We start from the raw sequence: 22,428 nt of genomic DNA, 5'->3' as shown, positions 1-22,428 counted from the left end.
GCTGTCTGGATCCGTGGAGCTCAGCTAGTTTTGCTGGTGAACCCCACTGACAATATTGCATGGGGGTAAGCCTCCCAAACCAGCTTGTTGCCAAGCAAGTATCACTTTGGGTTTGGGAGGTCTGCATGGTGGCACCCAGATTTGTTCTGGGGGTGACCAGTTGTTTGTGTCATTAGAGCTGGCATAGTTCATTGTGTGTGTCGGAGGGGGGGAATAAACAAACATGGCTTTGGATGTAATATAAGGACATGTAAACCTAAGGAGTGCTGTTGTGGTTGATACAAAATACACAGATTGTTTGATCGATGCTGCTTAGCCTTGTGAAAAGGACAAAAGTTCTTTTTAGAACTGACTATTCGTGATCAGTGCATTTTGGCCTCTCTTTCTCTGTAGCAGAGAACTGTCCCCACATAACTAGGGTCACTTGGGTGCCTGACTCACTGAACAGCTAGTAGCATTCCTTGCAAAGTTCTGAGCTTCCTTTGATAGTTCCCATCTCTCTCTCTCTCTACTGACCAAGCTTGGTGCTTTTAGCTGGGATCTGACTGCACAAGAATGCTTAGTCTGTTCTGCTTGGCTTGCTGTGAGCACAAATATTCCGATAACAAGTTGCAGCTCTTGCTTGTACGCAGAGAAGGAGTTGGCTTGCTGAAGACCATCTAGATATTCAAGGTCACCTTTTGTATTTCTAAAAGCAACATAAATTGCACCTTTTTCTGGTACAGTGTACTTGTGCACAAATGTAGCTGAACATAAAAGTGGCTGTGAAATTTCTGGGACTTAATGATTGGTTGCTTGTTTTATGCAGTTAGAATTTGTGAGCAGCGGTGCCTCAGTTTCTCTCTACATATGGGGCATAAAAGGTGTACAGCTCATTGAACCTGGAGTCTTCTAATCAGTAACTGGAAGGACCCCTTTTCTCCTTGCTTAAGGAGCTTTTAAATTTGTTCTTTTAGCAGTGAGACTATGGTAGGGTTGAGAGCTGGGTAGTTTCCATGGTGTTAAGCAGCAAGAATAGTGTCAAGACTTTCAGAGTATCTCTTCTACCCATGATGGCAATGCTCTGCCTCTGTGGTCAGAGGCAATATGCTTCTGAATACCAGTTACTGAAAATTGCAGGAGGAGAGTGCGTTATTTGTGCTCAAGTCCTGCTTGCAGGTTTCCCAGGTTTGGCCACTGTGAGACCAGGATGTTGGATGAGAGAGACATTTAGACTGATCTAGCAGGTGCTTCTTCTGTTCCTACCTCTGAGGCATTGTACCACATTTCTTCTGTCATGGAGAGTCTTCACACTTATTCAGGCATAGAGGAAGGGCAGAAGGCTCTCCTTGGTGGTTCTGTGCTCTTACCAGGGCAAGACGGGGGAGGTCCACATTGTGAATATGCCTGCAGATGTGTTCAACCTAGAAGTGTTTTAAATGTAAGCTGTGGTGAGCTGCCTGCTTCTGTTTTTAAGTCTTGTAAGCCATGTGCAACGAAACCCCCAACTTCTTGCTCCACACGTATGGAAAAAACTATGTATACTTGTGAAAGGAGACCAGTTTGAGGCTTTGGAAACATGGTGATTGTTTTCTTGAGGCGGGGGGTGGGGAGGGGATTAAAAACAGGGAAATTATTGAGTTTGTGTTAACACGTATCCCCAGGGAAAATATTTTACAGAGCTGCTGATTTGCAAAAGATACATCAGTCTACTTGATTTATTTTTCCATAATTGTTCTCTTTGAAGCACTCTTTCATTTTGGTTTGGCTTTCAAGAAGGAAAAATTGTTCTACACCCTTGTGTGTGACGTGAAACAAATTGCACAGGCAGCAGCTGTGCTTCCCAAGGTCTTGTAACCAGCTCCTCATGGCGTTGCGCTAAGATTCCTAGCGGGCTTCTTTGGCAATGCACCCAGAACTTTGCTAGTTCGCCAAATGGAAACGTGATTGTCCCTCTCTCTTCCAAAGAGTGCAGTTGCACATGTTCGTACTGTGCAATCCAAGCTGGTGCCCTCCAGCTGTTTGAGACTGCAACGCTAATCAGCATGGCCACGCTGGCTGGTGCTGATGGGATTGTAGTCCAAAACAACTGGAGAGTACCAGGCTGGCAAAGGCTGCTCTAATATCCTAATTTGGTGCTCTACAGCTGTAACCAAGCACTGTGCTATTGTGCAGTGCGGCTGCTTCATGAGCAGTTGCATAATGCTGTTGCAGGTAGAGGATGGAAGAAGGCTAATAATGATGACAGGCCTCGAGACCTGAGAGACGTAGTCTACAGAATGGTCCAGAATTGCACAATACATTTCTGCTGGAGTGAAGCCCTACCTAAGTGGGAAATAGGATGGATAAACGTTGTTATTCCTTTAAATGGTGAGTTCATTGTTTGCTATAATTGAGCTTAGGTAGGTAAAGGACCCCTGGATGGGTAAAGTCCAGTCTATAATGGCTTTAAATGAAATCTCAGCTTTATTACAAGTATGTTTCCCCCTTCTGTGATCCTCATAGAAAACTCATTCAATATTAAAAGATGAGGTTTATGCGGCAAGAAGGGTAGAGAGAAAAAGGGAGAGAAAGGAAAGAGGTTGGGCAGTGCTAGACGGAGTACAGTGGGTGAATTGTAAACAGGAATTTAATATCCAGTTTACTTTCTTGAAACATTTCTACACAGTCTCCCACATCAGTCTTTACAGCAACTTTAAAATAAAGGGATGAAAGCAGCTGGTAACCCAGTGCAGATTTTTTAAAAAGTATAAGAACCTGCTGGGGCCAGACTGATCTCCACTTCCCAGTGGTCTTTCTTGGAAGGAGGTGTAGCAACTGACCCAACAGCCAGGGATGGGGAACATTTTTCAGTCGGAGGCCATATTCCCTCTCTGGCTGCAGGCCAATGGAAGGGGCCAGTGTGCGTCCCTGTCTTGTATTTATTTATTGTGAGCATCTTACTGCACCCAGGTACTAAGAAGTCATGGCAGGTATAAAGACAGTAGAGACGTCCTGCATCTAGGCAAGCTCTTCTTGTATGCCCTTCTTGGTGGTCATGTTGTTGTTGCTATTATTATTGTAAGTCCTCTAATCTACATAACCTCTGCAAAATATTTCCATGTCTCAAATTATGAATATTTATGACTCGACCAACCAGCTTGGAAACTTCAGTTTCCATTTCATGGAGAGTTGGTGTTCTGCCCAGTAAGTACCAGCCTTCGCTTCTGGAAAGTTTTGGACTTGCTTTAAAATTACGTGAACTTGCTCGGATACCTTGCAATGTGTCTTAGCAGAGGCCCAACCAGATACCCAATAATTTCCTGGTTTTCCTTGCCCCCTTGTGTTTAGCCAGATGCAATTCTATAGTGTGAAAGGAATGTAGACTGCACCACTGAGAAGTTTTTGAAATAAGTTGCCAATTAATTTGCAAACTGTTTTGATCACAACCGATTGGTATGCACATTTGTTCACAAATCTGTGAAATGGGGAAATTTCATTTAAATCAGCAGGCTGTTCTTTCTGTGCCAACCTAGGCAACTTGTTGTCTTCTGTGTTTAAGTTTCACAGAAAACAATTGCACTTACTTTAGTAGGGGATCACTTACTCTGTTTCCTGGGGATTTTGCTGGATCAAGCTTCTTGTCTATAGAAGAGTTTTTCACTCTTGATTACCATGTACATGTGCATGTATGTGATTGGTTTTCTCTAGTTATACGCCTAATCAAACTATACATTTTTTTTTCAAAAATAAAAAAATTCCTTCCAGTAGCACCTTAAAGACCAACTAAGTTAGTTCTTGGTATGAGCTTTCGTGTGCATGCACACTTCTTCAGATACACTGAAACAGAAGTTGCCAGATCCTTCTATATAGTGAGAAGGTGGGGAGGGGTATTACTCAGAAGGGTGGTGGGAATGGGTGATTGGCAGATAGCTGAGATGAGCGTGTTGACGACTCTTAATGACTGCAATAGGTCTTACAGGAAAAGGCAAGGGGTGAGAAGGTGAAAAATGGCTTAGTCATGTATAATGAGATAAGAATCCAATGTCTTTGTTCAGACCAGGTCTCTCCATGGTTTTAAGTTTGGTAATGAGTTGCAATTCAGCAGCTTCTCTTTCCAGTCTATTTCTGAAATATTTTTTTTTTGAAAAAGGATGGGGGGGGGGGACAGCCATTGCTGTTTCTTTGTAGCCCCTGGCGTCAGTGTTGCCCCATGCAAGCTCTGATGTAATGATGAAGGGAGCCAATCCCAAGCTCCTGTGAAACGTGGCTGAGGGATCGGCCTGTGGGTCCAGCAGATTTGCTTCTCTGCAGGCAGAGTGGGAGCTTCACCCCCCAATGCCTCTTAGCTGCAGTGGCAAGCTCTGCCACCAGTGTGCCTTTGCAGATGGTGCTCTGTCAGGAGGGGCAAAAATGGGTGTGTCGGGGGAGCCTTTGGATCCTCAGGACTCAACAACTTCCCACTCCCCTAACAGCCCCTGGAGCTGGCATAGTTCTCCACCCCCATTGCCTTTGAAACCAATGCCTTGGATATTTTCTGTCTTGGCTAGCATGGGCTTGACTTGGGTTTAGGAAGAGGCAGTTCATTCTCCCTCAACCACGCCCCTCCCCAACCTCTGTCAGGTTGCTCTGCCCATCTCCATGAGACTTTTTGTGCCGGATCTTAGACTTGTTACAAAGTGTAGACCAGACTTTCTCAGCCTGGTGCTCTCCAGATGGCTTGGACTACAGCTCCCATCATCCCACAGCTGGAGGGCACTAGGTTGGGAAAGGCTGCTGTGGGCTCTGTCTTTCATATCCAGTCCCTTCTCTTTCTTCCTCTCGGTTTCACTGAACCAGGGCTGGTTGCTCTTTCGGTTTTTACCTTTGACATCCAGCTCGGAGAAGAGTTCTGGGAAACTGGAAAGTTTGCCTACCAGTTTGTTATGTTTTTGTTGGTTGAAATAAAGGTATTGTCCCGTTAATACTTTTTGGTCATAAACCTCAACTCCTCGTACTTCTGAGCGTAAGGGACAGGAAATGCTCTGGTACAAATAATTCAGTAGATCAGTCTTTGGGTACTGTATTCATGAGAATAAAAATAGTTGCTGAATTATAACTGACCGGACCTGGAGTGGAACTTGAGAGAGGTGCACATTTCTCTATATTGGATTTTTAATTTTTAAGCCCTAGATTGCCCCCGTATAAAGGAAACATCCTACATACTTTCTATTCACTCCTGGACAGATCTGGCAGGAGAAAAGGCATGTCAGGAATCTTGGAATAAATAGTCTGTGCTTTATCCTACACTGGTTGGGCAGATCCAAGCTTGTAACACTGTGAAACAGAAATTCAGTTGGCAAGAGAATAGCTGCCTTCTCCTGGCTTCTCAAAGTGACAACAGGTGGCAAGAATAGGATGCTGGAGGCAGAGAATGAGCCATTGCCCCTCCCCAACCTTTTAAAAAACCTGTGGGAAGTGCAGTAATGTTTGATTCGCAACCATGATGCTGTTAAACCTATTTCGTATTAAAAAAAACGGGCTACATGTAACTCAGCGGCAAAACACCTAGTTTGCATGGAGAAGTCCCAGGTTCAGTCTTAGGGGGTTTGTGAGAATAAAAGGAGAAAGGAAAGAGCCACAAATCCTTTTTTTAAAAAAAATAATTTTCATTATAACCATTTCCAGAATCACATTCAGATATACATTTCCACAGATTTCCCTTCTTCCCTTCCCCGATTGCTTTAATTTCCTCACCATTCCTGCATATTCTTATATATCCATTTAGATGACTTTCCTCACTTTATTCTTCCTTTATTATATATTCCCAGTACTCTTTTAACTATTTTGCATGCCCTTGGAGAAATGGCTGTATGAGAACAGAAGAGGAGTCTTGTTCTTCTTGCCAGTGGCCCATCTAGCCCACAGCGGCCAACCAGCTACCTCTGGGAAGCCAGCAAGCAAAACCAACAGCACTTGCCCTAGTTCTGATTCCTAGCACTTGGCATATCGCTTCCAACAGTGGAAGCAGAACATTGCTGTTCCAGCTGGTAGTCACGGACAACCTTATCAGTCATGAAAAAATACAATTGGCTATTGAAGCCTCTGCATTTCTCTCTCTTGCTCACTCACTTCTTCTTAGAAAAATGTGCCCCTCAACTTCCAGTGTAGCAAATGCTTTCCTTTTCCTTTTGCACCTTCTCTGTTGTCTCCCACGTTACAGGTGGGCAGCCTCAACTCTGCTCTTCCCCGAGGGCCTTAAGTCTAGCACCATAGCTGCTGCGCACCCCCCCAAGTCCTTGTTCCTTGGCATCTAACTGAGCCCTGTGCATTTCTCCCCTAGATCTGCAACTGGTTCATCAACGCCAGGCGCAGGCTCCTCCCTGACATGCTGCTTAAGGACGGCAAGGATCCCAACCAGTTCACCATATCTCGCCGCGGTGCCAAATCTGCTGATGTGACGCTGACCCATGCAGCAGCCGCCGCCGCCACAGGGTCCGGACTCCTAATGGTGCCTCCTGCCTCCTCTGCCTCCTCCAAGGTGCTCTCCATGTCGGTCTGCTCGCCCATGACCTGCCACCCTGCCCGGCCCCTGGCTGGCAGCCTGACTGTGGTGACGAGTGAGCAGGAGAGCCCTCGCCCCACCTTCCAGCAGGTCAAGCTCGAGCCTCACCCCAAGCAGCCGCAGCTGAGCGCGACGGGCAGCACTCTGGCTCTCCTGACCAGGGCAGATGCCGCCAGCCCCACCAGCGGACTCTTCAACACGCCGCCACCGACTCCGCCCGAGCTCTTCGGAGAGGACTTCAGCAGTTTCCAGTTGCTGGTGGAAGTGGCCTTGCAAAGGGCAGCTGAGCTTGACTCGCAGAAGCTGAGCGGGCAGCTGCCTCCGTCACTGCAGAGAGAGGCCGCTGCGCCAGCCCTCTCCAGAAAAACCAAGTAGCTTTCTCCAGTCACTACTCCTTTTGGAGGCTTTGGGGGTTCCCCTGCTCCTTCTCCCGAGTTTTTCTGTTGGCCTCTGCACTGAGGGTCCTCCCTGCCAGATGTTAACGCTGTGATATGGCTACCCCTCAACCAGGAGCAAAACAAGCCGAGGCTTTCTTGGCCGTTTTGACGCTGTGCTGCCAGCTCACCTCGGCTTCTAGAACGAAACACTGTCTCCGCCGCAAAGCAGGAGAACAACACATCCTTTGGCTAGCGTTTCACTTTTTCTGGACCTTGCCAGCATCCTTTCCTCCTGTTGAAGCTGCGTGGAGGACACTGTCTGACTAGGGGGGTGCCTGAACCACGCACAATCTGCTCTTGAAAGGACCGAGAGGCCTTAACGTGCTCTGAGAGAACATGGCTGGTGTTCTGTTACTGTGACTTTGTGTTTTATTTTTTTGCTGTGGAGCATCCTTGTGCAGAGGTCCTTCTCTTCTCCCACTTTATTTTGAAGCCTGCTGACATGGAAGAGAACAGGAAAAGGGTCCAACACATAGCGGAGGAGAGATAATTAAAAAACAAAAAACCCAAGTACCTTAAAAATACGAATTATGGCGGGGAGGCGAAATGAGTGATTTCACCTCTGCCCAGAGAATCCTAACGCGTGTCCTTTTTGGGGGCGGGTGTTGTTTCTGTTTTGCTGTTTCTGTAGCATAACTTCTTTGACATACTCTTGGTCTGGTGCGCATGAGTGGCTGGCCCCTGCATGTTGCCTAACCGGAGTCCCTGGCATGAGCAGATTTAACTGGAAATGTTAATGTTTGTGGCATCCCTCTCTCTTTCCACTGGGAGGTGGAGAGGGGGAACAATCAACGACCACCCTTGGAATACTGGTGCCAGTTAAAAAAAAAAAGTATGGTGCTGTTTGAGCAATTTTATTATTATTTTAGGTGCTGGCTTTTTGTGACTTCATCCATTCCTCTCCCTGTGTTTCCCCCCATGTCATGTTTGGAGATGCACAGATGTGATCAGAGTGGCAGGGAAGGATGCTCTGCTGGCTGAGAAGCAGCAAAGGGGCATTTCAGAGGTGGGGAAGAGGGATAGGATCCGGAACAAGACTCTTTGACTGTGAAGTTGCTTTAAACAACCCTTTCTTCTTCGTTTTTCATTTTGAATTTTGTTGGTCGTGGACTGTAACTCGGGAAATCTAAGGTGTCTTTATGGATGACAAAACTACCTATAAGGGGGGCGGGGGGGGGAAACAACCAACCTCCTGACTTTGTTTTGGATCCTTGCTCTCATCATGCTGAATGTAGTTTCTCTCTTGCTGATGGAGCACAGGTGCCCTCTTGTGGCCAGGAAGGGAGGTTGACCAGAGTAGGGTCTTCCATAGTGAATTACAACCTCTCCTGCAGACTACAAGCTGTGTGTGACCCTGAAATTGCCTCCCTATATGATTTGATGTGTCCCCATGTACTTGGCAGAAATTTAGACCCACCTGATAGTTTCTGATCCCCCTTGAGCAGCATTTTCCAAACTTGGGTCTCTACCTGTTTTTGAACTACAACTCCCATTATCCCTGACCTGATCCAGCTAGCTAGAGATGATGGGAGTTGTAGCCCCAAAACAGCTAGAGACCTACGTTTGGGAAACACTGCCCAAGAGAGAGGGCATGTGGAAGCCCGTGGCCCCACCAGATGTTGCTGGAGTTCCAACTCCCATCATCCCTGACCAGTAGCTGGGGGGGGGGCATGCTGGTTTGGGTGGGAGGGAGTTGGGAGCCCCAGCAGCATACGCAGGGCCATATATTCTTCATCTGTGGTCCATGCCCTGGATTTAAGGGGGTGAGAAGCTGGGGGTTTGCAAGATTGAACTGCTAAGACATGCATATATTTTTCATTGAGTTACGCCTCCCCCCTTTGGCCTGAGACCAGGAACTTGCAAAACACAGAGTGCCCTGGGTGATCTGAACATCCACCTTTTTTATTTTAATAGTGCTGTTTCACTGTAAATGTAAGTTAAATAGTGATCTATTATATACACCTATATATCTTGAAAAACACTAATTTTTAGAAGGTGTTAGCCTAATTTTTACGTTGCATGAATAGTAAAGCTAAAAAGCCCAGCAGGATGCAACTTTTCACATTTTTGTTCTCAAACTAGGTGTGCAAACCTGGTGTCGAAAAACGACAAGGACAGCAGTGAGTGCATTGGAGAACTGGAACTAATAGGGTGGGAATTGTTATGGGCTTAATGGAACATTGTGGTGTGCCTCCCCCCTTTTGCAAATTACAGATTTAGGGCTAAGATTGGTACAACCTGTAATTGCTGCTGCACAAATAATTGCCTGCTTTCCTTTTGTTGGTACTTTTTGATCTTCGGTGATCCTTTATCAATCAGCAGGGTATAGCTTAACTCTGTCTAGAGAGCTGCCGTTTTCACATATTGATCCAGAAATTTGAAAAAGCAAATACATTGCCAAATTGTGCTGCTTTCTGTTTTGAAAAGCCTGAAGAGCTGCCGTGTAACATACTTGGTTTTTTGTTTGTTTGCTTAATTCTAAAATCTTGTGGATTAATTTGACTATTTGCATTGAATCTCTGGAAGGTGGCTCCTTCCATTTCCTTCTCAAGCTTGGTTCCTATCTTGTTTTCTGGATTGTGGAAGCAAAACTTGACCTTGCTTCCCCCCCCTCCAATTTTTTTAATTGATTTTCCAAAAAATTTTAGATAGACAAACAAACATAAATCTTAACTGTACTTAATCCAATCTTAGTAACATTTTTAAGTGACTTCCTCGAATCCCCCTGGCTAAATTTCAGTCTATATTATTATAACAGTTTTCCAAAATTGACCTTGCTTTTTATAGGCTTTCAAGAATTATGTATCCCTTCAAAGTGTCACTGATATTGGCAAGATACTTTTAAGCAGCAGCATCCCAAGTCCAACTGAAGATACTTAGTCATGTTCACACTCTTAATTAAAAATGTTTGAGTAGTTTCCCTTCCTCTACCCTCAATTAGGCCCCCTTGACTTGGATTGGCAGCCGTTTGATTAGAATTGTGCCTCCATTAAATGAAGCAGTTTGAACCTTCTTTCCTGGCACTGCAGGAAACCTAAGCAGATCTGAAATTGCTGCACAAGGTAACAAGAGCAATGTTTCAGTTCCTACAATGCACTGACTATTCTTGCTGTATCTTATTTGTCCAAACGATATGGAGACCTTGTTTTTGATGGGATGGGAAGTTAAAAAAGGACGAAAAAAGAGAGAATATTCTTTTGTCTGATGTTTATGAAGCAAAAAACTACTGTAAATAACTGTTTTGGATTTTTTTAATCAATAAAGTTTTTTTAAAAACACACCACACCTAGTTTGTATGGTCTCTGTGCGTAAGAACTCTGACCTCCCTCTCTGGCTCTTTGCATCCAGTGTTGTGTGAATGTACGTACAGGTGCATACAGTGACTGCCCTTACCCTATGCAGAGGGTCATAAAAGCAGACAGCAGAATTCTGTAATGTAGAAGCTCGATTGGTGAAGGAGTTTGGCATATACAGAACACAACTTAGTCATTTCTTCTTAACGGCAGGTGTGCTAGCATATTGAAAAGGGGAGCTTTCACTGACAGAATCAGAGCAACAATCCTTGATATTTCTAAAGTAGGCCACATACGGTTTTTGTACAAAATACTTTATCTTTTCAGTGCCCTCTTTTTTTTTTTTTTAAAAAAAGTCACATTGGCACTTGGTCCCCTGCTTCCTGAACAAATCAGTGGCAAGAGGGTTTTGCCCCCTACTTTGGGCAGAGGGGGTGGTTGTTTTTTTTAAAAGCGTAATATACGTATTAGGAAAAGGGCAGGCAGGCAAATGTTGCACTGCTAGAGAGAGCTCTGCCTTCCCTGCATCCATGGCTACTAATTCTTCCTCCATGTTCACAATTACGACCAGTTGCTGGAAATCACAGGAGTGGGAAGAACAGGAGGACTCCTGTGCTCAGATCCTGCTTCCCAGTTTCCCACAGGCTTATGGCCACTGTGAGAACATTTGCAAATTACTTCTCTGGGTATAAAAACAAACCACCTGGTGGCAGGCTAAAGGCCTGTCAAAATGAAAAAGTGGTGGAAACCATCATGGTGGTATGCAAGCTGGACCTGCAAAGGCTGGTTATTTCATAGACCAAAGCAAAGGTTAGTCACTGCCAGCCTTTAGGAGTAAGTTTCCTCCTCTGATGGTCTGAAGGGTGTTGGAGAGGGACCTGGGTGCACCCCTGGACCCAGCTAAATTGGGTGAAATCTGGACCATTGACCCCAGTCTCTCATAAGAAGTGTTTTCCTAGATTCCTGGATTCACAGCCCAGTTAGACTGGCCAATACACACTGGACTGAGCAGCCACTTGATGTTGGAAGGCTGCCCTGGAAAAGGTACTTACCAGCACCGATTGTGGGAATGTGGTCTAGGTAAAGGTAAAGGGACCCCTGACCATTAGGTCCAGTCGTGGCCAACTCGGGTTGCAGCGCTCATCTCGCTTTACTGGCCGAGGGAGCCGGCGTCCAGCTTCCGAGTCATGTGGCCAGCATGACTAAGCCGCTTCTGGCGAACCAGAGCAGCGCATGGAAACACCGTTTACCTTCCCGCTGGAGTGGTACCTATTTATCTACTTGCACTCTGACGTGCTTTCAAACTGCTAGGTTGGCAGGAGCAGGGACTGAGCAACAGGAGCTCACCCCATCATGGGGATTCAAACCACCGACCTCCTGATCGGCAAGCCCTAGGCTCTGTGGTTTAACCCACAGCGCCACCCGTGTCCCTCTGAGAATGTGGTCTAGTTTGTCTCAAAAAACCAAAGTGTTGGGAGACATTTGTTCTGTATTAGGTAGGAGATTGATAAAAGATCCCAAATCATGTCTGCAAAAATGATGATTAAAATAATCCTAGGTTCTCTCAAAGACAAACTTGGATGGGTGTTTTTTTCAGGGTGGGGGAAATCTATGCAAAATCATACACATTCAGGAGGATCTATTTTCACTGTACTGCATCTTAACTCCTTGGTAAAAACAAAGCATCTGTATGTGTGTGTGTTCTCACCGTCCTTTGGGGAGAGGGAAGGGCGATTCAGGGAAAGGGGGAGAGAAGAAACCGGAGCTGATTCCTAACACTCTAAAGAAGCCCATGGGCTGGTAAGGGTTGGCAACCCTTATTCCAGAAGCATGCTGGAAAAAGCCTGCATCAAAAATTAATCTGAGCATCCTCATTCCACACATCAGACAATAGTTAATTGTAGGTGGCCAATATGAACTTTTGCAGAAATCAAAACATAATTCTGCTCTGCAACCTCAGGACTATCACTTAGGGTCTCCCATTACTTCCTATTCCTCTTACATTTGATCTTAAAGATCACCGCTCTTTGAAGAAGAGCAACAAGCTAAGTCGCCATCCTTTGTGAACTAAGCAGCTCTTCTGAGAGTGTTCTGAGACAGTTGGAAATGCTACATTCAGCCAATAAAATGATCTCAAAGTCGGAGTAGGGAAAAAGATATAATTACATTTGAGAAGATTGCAGCAGCACTTCTTACCTGACTTCCTGTGTTTCAAGTGGGTAATATGCAGAACCAAATTGAGTTTACACTCTGGTATTACAATATCCATAGGAAAAAAGGAGAAAAAGAACACCCAACTGTGTTAGAGTATCATGCAAGTCAATAAACATGAGTTTATAAAATGCTCTGACCAAGGTTATTTTTATTTTTATTTTATTATTAATGATTGATTTGGTCATGCCCTCACGGGTGACAAAAAACATTCCCTAATCTAACTAAAACCCTTAGTTTTAGAAACATGATTTCCCCACCCCCACTTTACTTGTTGTATCTGGTTGCCTGCTCTAGAATGGAGTTCAGAGAGTAAAGATCACAAACTGAGGCGTAAGGGCACAAAAGAGGCACCTTTCTTTGTTTTACTGTCGTTTACAATGGCAGCAAGGTTCCCATTACAAGACGTTGGGCCACTGGGTCTAGATACAAGGTTTTTTGTTTCATTTTCTTTAAAAAAATATTGCCACAAAGTTAACCACTATGGGGCTAAGCAATTCTTTCTTCCTGCTCCCCCCACCAGCTATAAAACTAAGGGAAGCAGGTGAAATCACTTTGGGGTGGGGGGAGGGTCACCTTTCTTGCTTTCATAGTTGGAAAAACAAAATCATGTTATCGATCAAAGCACTATGGACATTGGTTTTTACATCCTCAGAATTATTAGATAATCAGAACTATAAAAGCATTTTTGGAGCAGTTTCACCAAACAGGGGCATCTCAGTGATGGTTCTTTTTGGGTTGTTTCTTGAGGGGAAAACTCCCCACTGACCCATAATCTTTCTCCAGAACTATTGCTACAAGGGATGAGTATGTCACAACCATCTTCCTAGCCTTGTTACTGGGACCAAATCTGTTCCTTTCTTTGCATGGTGCGGGAAGAGAAGACTGGACCAATATAAGGAAAGCTGAATCAAATGAATTTTGCAATCTACTTAACAGGCCTCACCTGATTGAGGGCAGGCACTGGCTGCATCTTCATCACACCCATGCAGTAGTCTTAAAAGCTCCATTTAACCAAGCTGCTAACTTTCATGGCGCACAGAGGCACAAATAAAATTTAACAGGTTTGGAAGTTTGTGTTCCAGAAGCAAGGTTGCTGTTTTTCTCCCTCTCCCCCCTGCTTTCTGTCCCCTGCAGATACTGTAGAGATCTGGGTGTCTGGAAAGACAATTGTTTCATCCCTGGATGCAAAGGTTTCTGTCACGAAGAGGGTAGTATTAATGAACTACCAAACGTAGGTCATTTGCTACCTTGTCACTCTATTAGGTAAAACTAATTTGTACATAAAGCACTTTCCTCAGACTGGGTGAAGAAGTCTCCTGCAGAGGTGGGAGGTCTATCAAAGCAAAGGACAATTGACAGTTACACTGATCCAGCCACTGCAATAATTTTTATGCTTCTATGTCATTTCATGCAAGTGATATCCATCTTTCGGTGCTGTCTTGCAGCTCAAGAAGCAGTGACTACTAATCACACTACTTAAAAAAAACACAGAAGAAAGAATGCTCAGAGCTATAAAATGAGGTGAAGGTTTATTGAAATCCAGTCACTTGTAAAACCAGCCAACTGCTTTTGCTTTGATCTCACCCCACCAACTAGATGAAAGCCCACACCTATTTCCTACCTATGCTTAGCAAAGCTGAAGACCTCCGGAGAGATCTCTGTTCATGACTCAAGCTTCCTTCACAGTGTCTTTTGAATCCAGTACCACTTCTATTCTTATTGCGACAGACTGAAGCCACTTCACACACCTTTTTTAGGTGTACACATAAAACACTTTTTGAATACACCTAAGATATAAAAAGGACAAATGTGGTAAATACATGGGTTGTGTGGGTAGACATGCCAGAGAACAGGGAATCAGTTGTGTTCTCTTCTATGTATACATGTGGGGGGAAACATTTGTTTGCTGCTACATAATTAGAAGCAGCAGCACTGAGGCAGGGGAAGTGAAAGGTCGCTTAGGCTGCCGTCCATAAAAACCAATTAAGGTGGATGTACGTAGATTTAACGTTTAATCCCATTGACTTCAAGCGGGAATCTCCGAGCTAAAAGACACTCACCAGCAACTGAGTCCATCAAGCAATTACCTGCCTAATTCCCGAGATTGCTGCCTTTGGAAACGTGAGTAAAACAAGTAGCATTCCACACATTTCAAATTTTAATACAAAGAACTGTGAAAGTCAGCCATTTGTTTCAAAAGTCAGTCAAGGACTGTCTACCATTGTTATAAAGACATTTGAGGTAGGGGAAGGGAAAAGAGGGGAATAAATCAAGCTTGATTTGAAGCCACAGTCTATATGGCCAAGCTTCCACAGGTTACAAAAATGCACATTATGTGGGCAGCTGGAGAAATCTGTAACACTCTCTATGCATAGACACTGTACACAGCATTCACTGACATGATTTAAGTTGTAGCGTTTTATCATCACCTCCTTAAATTACTAATGCACCAGAATAAAAATCCTTTGGAGTTTTGACCACCTGAACAACTTCTATCATCTTCCACAATGGTAGTGCACAGCTTTCAGACAAATGCACACTTTTTTTGGTGGGGGGGGAGGAGGGGGCACAAGGTGTTGGGCAGAGGAGAAAGTTGGAATTGGCTATTTGACTCCTGGCTCCACAAAATGAGGCCAAAATGGGAGAGGAGAAAGAGAGGAGGGTCAAACTGAAGGTTGATGACAGCATCCCCAAATAAGATGGGACACAGAGGGGTGGGATGGGCAAGAGGAACCTGAAAATATGCAGGGTATATATTTTTGCACACACTTTTACACACATCTAGCTATAGTACATGTAAAAATATATGCTATACATACACCCACCCTCACCGAGGTGCTTTTTAAAGACACCCTCTGAATGCGTGCATGTGTGAATGGGTACGCATGTGTGTGTGTGTGTGTGTACACGAGTTAAATATACAGATCCTACTAAGTGTATATGTGCATATGTACACATACATACAGGTGGGCAGGCAAACTGCCAAGTCTCCATCAGCTACCTCCTCTTTGATTTTCTGTACAAAAGCCATTGTCCTCCACTGGAGAATATTACACACCCCCTTGATACAAGTCCCTCCCCTTGTGTAGCAGCTGCTTTCTTATACACAGATCTTTGCACACACAAAAAAACACACATAAAATTGCAGGGAGGGAAGATTGTAGGAAAGAGAACAGAAGAGTGTGTGGGGGGGGAACCTATGAATCTATGCTGTATATCTGACTGAGCACCCTGTGCGGGAAATCTTTCTGTTGCAGCACCATTCAAGGGAGTGTGCACAGGCCACAACAACTATCTTATTGCACTTGTTTTGCTTCCAGGCTGTGTTAACATCCCACTCCATTTACATCCCACAGATCTCACCCTCGCTTTACATAATTAAACCAAAGCCCCACTGCCACCCACCCCGGGCCACCTACTCCCAACCCACCTCTAAGGGAAAACAATACATAATAAAATAAAAAAGCTGCTCGCTAGCAGAGTGCAACAAGAGCACACACTGAACAGGGTGTTTTCTTCTGGAGCTCTGTGGAAGATTTTACTTCTAACACAGTAAACGACACCATGCAGAAAAAGGATGACAAAGAAAGGGGAGCTAAGAACTACAGAACAGGAGAAAAACTAGGAGCAGGAGTAGAACGAGAGCAGAGAGGGGGAAAAGAAAGACTTTGTGGAGGGGAAGACAGAAAGAATACACTGAGGAGAAAAAAGCGCAGCATGGCAAGTGCCCAAGGCTTTGTTTCAATTTTTGTCCATTTCATGTAAACAAGCTAATAATTCTCCTTAGATAGAACAAGTAAAAAGGTTGCAGTTCCAAGTCTGAAGGGCTGTGTTTCCAAGAGTCTGTTCCACCACACCACAGCCAGTGTGAAACAGGGTGGGAGAGAGAAAAACCCAAACCACAGAACCAGGAAGGGATTCTCCTTCAAAATTTTCATTACTTAAAGCTGGAGAGGGGACAAAAGAAGAAGAGAGAGACAGACAGAGAGATAGCCAAATTGGGAGCCCTTTGTACGATTGGCTCTGTGTCTCTAGACCAAATAAATCGCACTAAATTTAGTGAACCTTATTTTTCCTTTTTAATGGCATGAAAAAGAGTGTGTTTTCTTCCTCTTCCCCTTGCTCAAAGACGGGTCTGTGCCTCGGGAACGTAGATTTCAATGCTGTCCGCGCTCTCGGTGGCAGAGTTCTGCCGGACTGAGGCAGCGCGCTTGGCTGCCATGAGGCGCTTGCGGGCTTCCTGGCGCTGTTTATCCACCGAGTCAGAGGCCTTGTCCCGGTTCAGCTGGGATTTAGGTTTGGCTGGCTTCTTTGGCACAGGAGGGGGCGGTTTCTTCTCTTCCTTCAGGGAAAAAAGAACAGCAAAATGTTAAAAGGAACTGAAGGCAGATCTGTTCTCTTCCTCAACAGTTTTATCTGCAATCAAAGTTCTGCGCCAAGAATTTAGGCTGTTATTCAGCACATAGGCTTCGTTGTTTTTTTAAAAAAAATGCTGGTAAGTAATGTGAACACATTCAGTATTGGTATTAGAACCACTAGAATTCACAAAGTAAGGTTCCCTTGACTCACAACTGTGAGAAAATACAGTTGGGGCTTAAATAGACTATTTACAGCAAAGTAGCATCAATTTATAACATTCACTAGTGCTACAATTATGCCTTGTGCACCCTATAGGAGCACAGATCAGAAATGAGATGGGAAACATGGGGAGATTTGGACAGGAGGATCTGACTTTTAATCTAGCATTTTTACACCAATTTTCTTAGACTATTTCAGAATGGTCTAAACACTTTCTACTATTTTTTTCCCCTTGTCAGGGGAAATCACAGACTCCTGCAGTCTGTGTTTTTAACAGCAAACAGGGAACATATCAAAACTTTCTACAACCACCTCTAAATTTTGCAAGATGCCTGAGAACCCCCGTATATGCAACATTATTATATTTTGTATTTGGTCTCCTTTTTGTAAACTGCCTTGGAAGCATGTGCAATGTGTGTGTGTGAATTTTGAAAATCAAACAATAAATAAAACAAAAACTGATCAGGCACATTTACTGGAAGCAAATCCCATTGGTTAGAGCAGCAGGTTTAACTTCCAAGAAACCTCTTAGGATTATGCTGTAAGTTAAGCTACCTAGCACAGACCAGAGACATTACATTGCCAAGCCACTTTTCTTTTCTTTTCAAATGCTCCACCTGAACTTGTGCTGCTAAGCACCGTTTCTTTATAATGCTCCATGCTCACCTTCTTCTCCGGTGGCTCCGTTAACTGCCAGCCATTAGCCTTTAGGTGGTACAGCTCATCAAATTTCATGCTGATGTCTTCGATGGACAATTGTAAGAGATCCCAAAAACCAGCAAGGTCTTGTGCTGTGGGCCTGGGATTTGAATTGGGGTTCTGACAGAAAAGAGAATGTGAATGAAAAACCACAGCATTGCAACTTCTACTGCACACTTACACAGCAATTCTGATTTAATGTTGAAGATGAGACTTGAATGTTGTTTTTAACTTCACGTGGAAACTTCTGAATCTCCTGGCTGCATTCAACATAGCACTAAAGCCGGAAACTTATCTTCTCTCTCCCCCCGCCCCTCCGCTGCACTGCAACATTGGAAACTCTTAATTGCCTGCTGCAGATCTGTATACTTTTCAAGTACAATTTAATATATTTTGTTTCTCCTGGTTTACTTGGTCAAATCTGTGGTTGCCTCAATCACAGCAATGTCCTCACATATCCTCTTTGATCTACATTACCATATGGTTTTAAGTTTTTTTTTTTAAAAAAAACCCATTTAACACTATGGTTGTATGTAGGTTGGGAAGAGACAACTCATCCAGGGGTCTCTCTGGGATGGGAACATGGCTGAGTTAAAAAACTGCACTGAGGTACTTGGCAGAAGAGAACTGTAGGCACATTGCCACATTTTTTACTTCCTAGGCAAAAGCCTAATAAGTGACCAAATACTCCTCCCGCTTAGACACAGTTCATAGCAATTAGAGAGATTTCCACACTCACCAAGTTTTGGTCACAGAGGCCACGGAATTGCTGGAACTTCTGTGACATTAGTAATTGTGCACTGCCCACTGCACTGAGGACTTTGCCTAAGACTGAATTAGAAAGGTATATTTTAGAAAATGAAGTGCTTTGAAAAACAGAACATATAAGGATATTTGAGGTGAGAGTGGCTCCTTTTGTCCTTCAGATTTATCTTCCTTTCCCTTCAGTAACCAAAGTGTTTTTCATTCGGAGCCATTAATGACAAGCCATTAGAAATGACTCATGGCTCCTTTGTGAGGGCATGTTTTGTTAGCCCTTGTTCTACTGCCAACAGCAATACCCTGTACAGCAGCCACCATCGGGAATGGCAGACAGCCATACTGCTGCCAGTTTCTTTGTTTGTAATACAGTGCTAGTGAAGTCTAGCAGGGCTAGCGAGAAGCCTTATTTAATATTCTCCCAAAGGCCCCTCCATAGCATTTGAGGACACAACGCCATCAAAGAGCCCAAGATCTCTGAGCGCAATTTACCCTCATCACAGATTTGTGAGCAACAGCTTTCTATTTGCTAGCCTATCTCCACCCAACACTGACTTCATTTCAGTTTTACCAGGTGCAGTGTTTTGGTTGTTTTTTTTTAAGTCACACATAAAAACGTGGAGTTTTGGAATACATCCCTGATGTGTTCCCAAAAAATGACGCTGAAGTCCTCTGTCTACCCACTCTGCAGCCACATTTAAAGGTCTCAAGAGAGCACTCTCAGGCTCCATTTACACTTTAATTTCCTCAGACTAGGGAATGGAGTGACATAGCTAAATGTGATCTCAAGGAAAATTAGATAGAAGATTCTCTCTATAGTATCACTTAAAACAATGAAGTGGAAAACACATCTGAAGAAACTACAGATTGTTGCCACTGTCCCTACAACATTGAAGAAAAAAATATTTTGAACAAGGCTCTCCACTTCCTTTCTCTACAAGATCCCCAGTAAAAAAATACGAAGTGTTCCTTTCAGTAAGTTGCTATTTGGGCCCAGCCTCACACTCATTCATGAACACTGTGCCAGGAAAAGATTTCACCATTTCAGACTGAAATCTCCTTTACCACCAGAGTCAGTTTATTATCCATACCAACCTTCTTCAGAGAGATTATTCTCTTTGGTCTCTTGGTCCATCTGACGACACCATCCTTCTAACCTTTCAGTCTCCGCCTGCAGCAGCTTCTGAAACCAATACCCGTCCCTTCGGCAAGCTCCCGGCTGTGTAGGTTCTGATGGAGTGTTGGTGGATGTTTCAAGCCAGGGGTCCGGAGGAGGAAGAGAGGAAGGCTCTAGGGCTGGGTCATTGCTATCTCCATAGGAGAGGTTTCTCTTGATCTGGGAGGGCATGGCTGTTTGCCTCGTACTGGCATCAAGGCTGTTGGAGTTGTTGCATGGGGGACAATCAGCAAGGCTTCTCTCAGGTGATTTACAGGTAGAGTTGTTCGGTTCTTGTGAATCAGAATCTGTATCCTGCTTGGCTGACATGCTGTGAGAGTGGCTGTTGCTACAAAGAGAAGGAGGGAAAGAGAGAGAATCAGAGGAAGCAGCCCTTGGGGAGGGCCGATTCGTTACTTGGCACACAGACACAACGATCTGCATTTGTTCAGGGCACCTGCAGCTGAACTGCGTTTCCTTGCCCCGTTCCTCTCTGCACACAGACACACACGCACACATGCAGACAGACAAAATTATAAGGTTGCCTGCTCACTGCAATAGGCCATCCAAACAAAAAGACTGGCACACATCTATAATTACATTTCCAGTTCTATTTTTATTTTATTTTTTTATTCCAGGTTTCCAATGATTCACCTACATTACTAAGCCAACATGCTACTACTGAGAGAGGTTCTGAAACCCATCAATGCTCAGTGATTTGAGGCAGGAAAAAAGAAAGAGGGAACTAAACTATAAAATGGGAAACTGCAGCTGGACGAGGTTTTTTTTCAAAAAAGCCTGCGTCTTCCACTTACCGCCACTCGTCCTCTACCTGTACCCCGATGGACTGGAATTTGGTGGCTGATGGAGGGGGCTCCTCTTTTGCCACTGGCTGAAGGCAGTCAACCTTATTAACAAAAAGATACAAACAAAAAAAACAAAAACACAAAAACTTGCTGCTAGAATTCACATTTGAAGGAAGGAGGCATGCACGCACGCACGCAAACACACACACATGCACTGGTCATGCAGACACCACACATCAAAAGGCAGCACATTTTCTTTTCTTCCTTTTTCGCTATGGAGATGGGGAGAGGAAGAGAGAGGGAAACGAGGCTGCTGGCACCATAAACCAGGCCAATGCCACCCTATCTAAAGCTAATTTTAAGGCTGTTGCCATTTGCAGTAGATTTTTGTTTAGTCAGGGATTTTGAACTGAATAGTTATGCATCTGTGATGTGAAATTTTAAACTATTTTTAATATTTTTTTCTTAATACTTTCTTGATGAGATGATCCTAGAGGGAACTTTAGAAGCACTGGGATGGGGCAAAAGAGAACTATGAATAGGAATATTGGCTTTATTACACAGTTATTTGTTTATTCATACCCTGCCTTCTTCCCTGACGGGACTCAAGGCAGTTTATGGATAAAAACAAGAACCACTAATGTTCTTGTATAGACGCCACGTGAACTTGCTATTAGGAAGAAGGCACAAAGATGCCATATTTATCCTATCCTTCTGCTGCATATTATTTAGACTGTTTTAAGTGGCTGGAGTATAATAAAGGAAAGGTTTTAATATTTTGATATTATACTTACAGCTGCTCTTAAAAGGACATTTTAAAGATAGCATTTCCACATCTATTCACCAAGTATTTGGGAATGGGATGGGGAAAAACAAACAACTCAGAGGGAACACAAGTTATTGCTTGCATAAGGAAGAATCAGTGTCAAGGTAGTACTCAGAACTGATGTAGGCCTCAGAAATGCAACAATTTATAGCTCCGTTTAAAGAGCTTTTGGTGAAGGCGAAGTGACTGCATCAAAGCTCCCAGCAGGCAAAGCAATGCAAATAAAGTGTGAAGAAGACAGTATAGCACAGGCTGGTGTTATGCCTTGTAGGCAGAGATAACTTCCTAGCTTCAAAGATGCCAGCAGCTTTTAGCCAATATGAATTTGCATAACCTTTGACTATCTAAACCCAACACAGTTTTCCTCTAGAGCGCATATTTGTGCCAGTGCACTTCTAGGAGCACAAAACTATTCCCATGTGTACTGTAAATAGGCAGAGGGCGGGGAAAAAGAGGAAAGGAGAGTTGGTACAGCATATCTCAGAGGGATGTGACTGATGCAGGATAGAGGAAGTACACAGTTTCAAGCTTCCAGTGTGAAATGTGAAGAAAAGGTGCAGGTAACTAATAATAATGGTGGAGTGTTTTACAGAGTGTGGGAAAGAAGCAGCTTTGCTAGCGCCCTGTTGTAAAGAGCTACACAAGTGCTTCTGCAGTTGTGATACAGCAATTGTACTATTACATAAGCTATTTAAATTATTCTTTAAAAAGCCAACTAAGTGTTAACATAAAATGGAGTGGGGACATAGGACAGTTCTATTATGTCACAGGCATTATCCAATGGGTGCCTGGGATACCAGTATCTTCACAACCAACATCTCAGTATCTTCACAACAGAAGCACTAACTTGTCTTTCTGCTGCTAGATTTGGTGAGATTTCATCGATTTGTGGAGTTGGAAGGGCCCCTGTGGATCATCTAGCCTAACCCTCTGCAATGCAGCAATATGCAGCTGTCCCGTACAGGGACTGAACCTGTGTTTTCATTCACTGTTGTTTCATGCTTGCGCTTTAATATTTGCTTTTTTTATTTTAACACTATTGCTAACCTGCTCTTGAAGGCTCCTTTTAGGTGGATGAAGTAGGGTACAAATGATCTCATGAATAAATAAGCCTGGAGGTAATGTGCCTGGATCCTTTGCAACAAGTGAACAACTGTA

The 22,428-nt window shown here is 44.0% G+C and overlaps 3 protein-coding genes across 21 annotated transcripts in view; 1 reads left to right on the top strand and 2 right to left on the bottom strand.

The window, feature by feature from the left end:
• The window catches only part of LOC310709079 (tigger transposable element-derived protein 1-like), an 877,074-nt gene that overhangs the window by 191,169 nt on the left and 663,477 nt on the right, over nucleotides 1-22,428 (bottom strand). The gene's annotated exons all lie outside the window — the stretch shown is intronic.
• Nucleotides 1-22,428, top strand: part of TGIF2 (TGFB induced factor homeobox 2) — a 353,736-nt gene that overhangs the window by 9,709 nt on the left and 321,599 nt on the right. For 4 of the 5 annotated variants that reach the window (XM_083508257.1, XM_083508256.1, XM_083508255.1 and 1 more), the window contains exon 3: nucleotides 6,281-10,219. In XM_083508257.1, the coding sequence (XP_083364383.1) occupies nucleotides 6,281-6,877 (597 nt within the window). In that variant the 3' untranslated portion in view covers nucleotides 6,878-10,219. Of the gene's footprint in view, nucleotides 1-6,280; nucleotides 10,220-22,428 lie in introns of those variants that run through there. The other variant, XR_014527306.1, reaches the window with a different exon arrangement.
• The window catches only part of DLGAP4 (DLG associated protein 4), a 317,667-nt gene continuing 307,813 nt past the window's right edge, over nucleotides 12,575-22,428 (bottom strand). For 11 of the 15 annotated variants that reach the window (XM_083507990.1, XM_083507983.1, XM_083507991.1 and 8 more), the window contains 5 exons: nucleotides 20,454-20,545; nucleotides 19,578-19,987; nucleotides 18,463-18,554; nucleotides 17,691-17,843; nucleotides 12,575-16,788 (listed from right to left, as the gene is read on the bottom strand). In XM_083507990.1, the coding sequence (XP_083364116.1) occupies nucleotides 16,570-16,788; nucleotides 17,691-17,843; nucleotides 18,463-18,554; nucleotides 19,578-19,987; nucleotides 20,454-20,545 (966 nt within the window). In that variant the 3' untranslated portion in view covers nucleotides 12,575-16,569. The remainder of the gene's footprint in view (nucleotides 16,789-17,690; nucleotides 17,844-18,462; nucleotides 18,555-19,577; nucleotides 19,988-20,453; nucleotides 20,546-22,428) is intronic. The other 4 variants (XM_083507987.1, XM_083507988.1, XM_083507989.1 and 1 more) reach the window with 1 other exon arrangement.

This window comes from Podarcis liolepis (assembly GCF_965112155.1).
Source record: "Podarcis liolepis genome assembly, chromosome: 6".
Taxonomy (NCBI): domain Eukaryota; kingdom Metazoa; phylum Chordata; class Lepidosauria; order Squamata; family Lacertidae; genus Podarcis; species Podarcis liolepis.
Note: the sequence above shows the minus strand (reverse complement) of the source record. Positions and strands in the feature narration are given on the sequence as shown.